Source organism: Primulina huaijiensis, chromosome 14, assembly GCF_012295235.1.
Source record: "Primulina huaijiensis isolate GDHJ02 chromosome 14, ASM1229523v2, whole genome shotgun sequence".
Taxonomy (NCBI): Eukaryota; Viridiplantae; Streptophyta; class Magnoliopsida; order Lamiales; family Gesneriaceae; genus Primulina; species Primulina huaijiensis.
Window position 1 is genome coordinate 4,216,519 of NC_133319.1, and position 5,444 is coordinate 4,221,962.

A 5,444-nucleotide genomic window follows, 5' to 3' on the forward strand; every position below is an offset into this window, starting at 1 on the left:
TTCTGAATCAAATTCGCATAAAACAAATTGTAAATTAAATAAAATTAAGGATTATACTTGTAATTTCGGAATAGCATGAAAAGGACAAATTTGAAATGGGTAAACAGATTCACCAAAACATTAGTTTTTTGAAGGTAATAATTTTTTAAAAAACATTAAATTACTTAGTGTGTGAGAGAGAGAGGGACAGGGCCGATTAGTGTTATAGTCCAAATTTGAACGAGGATTGTGGCATGAGCTGTTGTGAATGGCCCTCAGCCACCCTCTGCCCAACTTCAGTACAATCCCCGTAATCATTACATACACAATCTATCTCTGTATCCACAACCCCACACTGTCTTCTCTCTCCATCAGTATATATAGATGTATATATATATATATATTGTTGCCCTTGTAGTATTTATTTATATTTATATGTATGAATACCTCTGCATGATTTTCACATAGTTGATCTTAAATTGTACAAGAAGTTGAGGTATATTTTCTGAGAAGCTGAGGTGTGAATGGGGATGGATTCTTCTAGTCAAGCACAGCACCAACTCCAAGTACACCAGGTGGGATGTGGGTGGTCGTCTGTATTTATATGTATTTTTCTTTGATGTTCGAGTGAAAATATGGTTTGATTTTAATGTACAGTGCTGAATCGGTTGGTATTTTTTTCTGGTTTTCTGTTTCTTTTCGGTTTCTTCTTGAAGCTAAATGAAATGGGTTCAAGTTAAAATAATTCATCCTGCAGATCCTAGTTAGATTTCATTTTATAAACATGAATAAGTCTTTCTTAAGCTGGAAATCAACTATATGATTGCAGGAAATGGCTTCTGATCAAACACTAGAAAGCATTTTGGTTTGCTCAAAACCTCAGCAAGAAAAGAAACCAAGGCCTGCAGAACAAGCCCTGAAATGCCCTAGATGCGACTCAAACAACACCAAGTTTTGTTATTACAACAATTACAGCCTCTCACAGCCGAGGTACTTTTGTAAATCTTGCAGAAGGTATTGGACAAAAGGTGGGACTTTGAGAAATGTTCCTGTGGGAGGAGGCTGCAGGCGTAACAGAAGATCTTCGTCTTCGTCTTCTTCATCATCATCGGCATCATCGAAACGGTCAAGCCAAGAACAGCCGCTGATCCCGATTCCAGGTTCAATCATTCCATGTTTGGGGAATGTATCCTATGATTCCAATGATCTTAGTCTCGCATTCGCCAGGCTTCAGAAACAAGGACAGATGGGTCTGGATGATTATGACTTTTTAAACACGGGAAATCATCCAAACATGCCCTATAACGATCATGTTCTTGGATCTGATGATGCCAGGGGTGGATTTCTCGAAAACCCGTTCGGGTTTAATCACAATCTGTACAATGGAAACCTGGGAATCCAAATGGGAATGGGTTTTGAGGAAATTAACAGCGGTACGACAAGTTCCACAGCCGTCACAGCAACAGTGAAGCAAGAAATCTGCAGCGCGAAAGAAGGTGAAAACAAGGTTTTGTGGGGATTTCCATGGCAGAACATTGGAGGGGATGTGAACACAAGCTGGAATAATGCGATTGGATCGACAAATTGGCATGGACTTTTGAATACTCCTCTGATGTAAGAAATAGTTAAAAATCGGTAAAATCAAAACATGTATGCAAGAATAGTGGTGGGGTGAGGGTGGTTATAGGGATTTGATGGTTATTTTGTGTTCTTTGTCATTGTAACTTAAATTTTAATCTTAAGGCTATGGATTTGGTCTGCACTAAGGGGGATTTGATTCATTTTGAATCAAATTTACTGTTTATTTCTTTTTTTTTTTGGTCATAAATCTCTTAACTTCCCAGATCCACGAGTTACCAAGACCAAGACGCAACCTACACCTCGAATGTAACTAATTCTAGGTATCAACACGATAGTCGTCATGATATAACGTATGAATAGTCTTAAAATGAATTCGACAATATACTATTCGGGTTCTAACATGTTTTTTTTATCGATAAATAAAGAAAATGTTCATATAATTAGTATGCATTGGTTTTAACGCGTGCGAACAGACACATACAAATATATTCCATGCATAACATGAGATCTGGGTTGTGTATTTTGGGGAATTTGTTTGGTTATGTAAAGAAAGTGACTAACAGAAGAATTTGATGTTCATAATCTGAACAATCTGAAACTCTGGACAAAGTACTTGGAATTGGCAGTGTTATGTTCTCAAGAATGTTCTTATATTATTAAATGAGAGTACATTGTTATATATTATATTGTTGAAGGGGTTTTCGAGATATATTCTTTCATAATTGTTTCTTATTTTTAGGTAGATGTACCTCATAAAAAAAATTGTGATTGGGATTCTATAATTATTATATAATATAAGGTGACTACTCGGTTTCCACGTTCTTTCCGGACCAAATCTTACTAAGATTTGGGCGTGAGTTCAAATTCCATGTAAAATAATTAAAAAATGTAGACTATATTCTAATATTTGGCTCTTTGCCAGGACTGTCTAGGTAGTTATATTTGGATACGCGTCTCGTATTAAAAAACTACGTTCTAAAAATGGGATGATTATAGAAAGTGTGATAATATGACATAAGAATTAATGGAATTTGGTTATGATTTTTGACCTAATGGTAAGGATAATAAGACCTAAAAATCAATGTTTTCATAATCAGATCGATAATCAAATCGGTCTATTATTTACATCTTTAATATTTATTTTATGAAAATAACTTAACAATTTATTTTTAAATAAGCTCTTACAACACTTTATAAAACTCTAGGAATTTATAGATGTTTTTAATAAGTTTATTTAAACACCCTCTTAATCTCATTTGCGTAGATAATAGTTAAATTAGATCAGAAATTCCTCCAACTCTGTCGCATGGAATTCAAGACAATATTTTTATGCAAAATACGATTACGATCAACATGTTTGAATTCAAGACTTCAACTTTTAATTAGATCTAAATGTTTGCCTTCTACCAAGGGGCAGCTGCCCATTTTCAGATAATTATTTTGGAAATTTTATTTCTTTGTTTTTTTTTTTCTAGAAAATATATGAATTCGTTTTTCTTTAAATCATGGCAAAAACTTGTGTGAGACGGTATCACGGGTCGTATTTTGTGAGACAGATCTCTTATTCGGATCATCCATAAAAAATATTACTTTTTATGCTAACAATAGTCTCTTATTTGAGTCATTCATGAAAAGGTATTACTTTTTATATTAAGAGTATTACTTTTTATTGTGAATATTGGTAGAGTTAGACTAATCTCACAGATAAAAATTTGTGAGACCGTCGTATATGAAACCTTGTCTTAAAATCATAGTCTTGATGTCATTGTCGACAAGACTGATTTTTTGGACAGTCAATATTACTGCTAAATATGTCAGCCAATCAGAGCTTGAAATTATTGCAACAACTGATTAATGCCTTAACCTGCCACAGGAAAAAAAAAACCTATTTGGTTTGAATGGTATAAAATGATATTCCACGATTACATATATTTAATTTTAATGGTAAATTAAATCAGTAATTCATAAATATATTGGAATAAAAGCTTTTTTTTTCTCCTAAAATAAGAATGTTAATTTGGTCAAAAATTAAGAAGGAAAAAACAAAAAAATATGAATTTTGAGTTTTGGTTTTCCCGGAAAAAAATACTTTTTTTAAACTATTATATCCAATTTTATAAATATAAAAAAAAATGAAAAAACTTTGCCTCACAAGCCAAATGCTTATATATCTAAACTTTGATACATTTGTTCCACATATTAAAAATTAAAGATTTAAAATGAGTTTATAATGGGTTACAAAGGATTTCTATAGCAACTTGGATTAATCATTTTCGTAAAGTAACGAGAACGAATACGAAATAGTTGCTATAGGGGTCCACTGTGCAGTCACGCAGACGCGGCCCTGACTCAGGACGTGACATAATGGTATTAGAGCCAGTCACCAGCAAGAAACAACGAGAAATAAGTGCTATGCAGAGCAAAGTGCTACGTGCATGGGAGGCACCTCTAGAACCTGCGTGGCAAAGTGATACATGACGGGAGCCACTTCTTGAACCTGTAGGAGCCACCTATAGATTCTCAGCGTTGATTAACCGAGTGGTCAAGCCCGTTCTGAAGGAGGGGTGATTGTGATATTCTTGTCCCACATTTTAAAAATTAAATATTTAAAATGAGTTTATAATGGGCTATAATGGACTTCTATAACAACTTAGGTTAACCATTTTCGTAAAGCGATAATGGATACGAAGTAGTTGCTATAGGAGCTCATTGTACAGTCACGCGGGCGCGAGCCCAAGCTTGGGGCCCGGGACGTGACATAAATTGACCAAGTATTTATAAAATATTAAATATTGAAAATTTATTCCTATGCACGCGGGTCCACCTGGGTACCTAATCGATCCAGAGATGAAAGGCCTTTTTCAAATAGAAATTTGAAAGGCCTTTTATAAATAGAAATAATTGGGCTGAATTTAGTGAACTAAGGCCCATTTGTACTCCTATACCAGTTGAATATTTAAAAAATCCGGCCCAAAGTTAATTTCACATACTAACGTTTCAATATGATTTTATGTTAAAATGAATTCGAGCAATTTTCTTATGAGAATCATTCTTAACTAGTAATCCTCAAATCCAATTTTACGAAAATAGTTCAAAATTTTATTGAACAAGAAAAAGAATTCAAAACAGCTCCGATTTGTCAAGATGGACTTCACAACATTAACTCAAACATCATTAATCTATCCACAAAAATGATGAAAATTGATTTTTTCACATGCTAATTGACGAGTTGAAGAGGAAAACACCAAGCGACTGATGTTAGTCACACATAGTAAAGGAGGGCAAAAGTAAAGAAACTGTGAACATGGACAATAATGTCAGACATAGTTCTGATAACTGGTAGCAACTTGGTTTACGATAAACCAAGATTCTGAATCACCATGTAGAGAAAGTAATTCAAGAGGGGAAAGGGGAGGAGTGAACTTTAATCATTTGATCAAGGTCTGATCGGCCGTGTATGTATGAATTCAATCCATTTACTACACTGAAATTTTTTTTTGGGTAAGTTGATTTTGTTTCTTTTTAAAATTAAAATTACCAATTTTCATAATTATTTTCTATTTTTTAAACTATTATATTTTGTTTTGTTTTTCAGGACAAACTGGTAGCAAGAGACTTCCCACAAAATAAAGTGATTGTTAACCGATTTACAAAACTAATCAATATTGTCTTTGAAAATTATAAGTAAATATTTATCATTATTTCATGATTTTTTTTAAAGTTTTGATGCCAAAAAATTCATCCACGATTTTTTGGAATAATCTACTGTCCTGTACGTACACTATGGGAAGATTTCACTGTGATCTAATGACTTGGAGAAATCATTAAAAGAAACCCTGTTATTGTCATTCTTCAAAGAAAAAAACTTATGGGAGACGGTTCAT

At 33.5% G+C, this 5,444-nt stretch overlaps 1 protein-coding gene across 1 annotated transcript; it reads left to right on the forward strand.

Annotated features, from left to right (window-relative positions):
- Positions 1-305: 305 nt before the first annotated feature.
- LOC140956718 (dof zinc finger protein DOF3.2-like) lies at positions 306-1,766 on the forward strand. Its single transcript, XM_073413575.1, has 2 exons — positions 306-554; positions 809-1,766. Exons 1-2 carry the CDS (start codon positions 504-506, stop codon positions 1,595-1,597), a joined length of 840 nt encoding a protein of 279 aa, XP_073269676.1. The 5' UTR covers positions 306-503; the 3' UTR covers positions 1,598-1,766.
- Positions 1,767-5,444: the final 3,678 nt, after the last annotated feature.

Excerpts from the sequence above, each read along its gene's own strand:
- LOC140956718 (XM_073413575.1), top strand. The coding sequence starts at position 504 with ATGGGGATGGATTCTTCTAGTCAAGCACAGCACCAACTCCAAGTACAC. Across the intron at positions 555-808 it reads ACCAACTCCAAGTACACCAG|GAAATGGCTTCTGATCAAAC; the intron begins GTGGGATGTGGG and ends ATATGATTGCAG.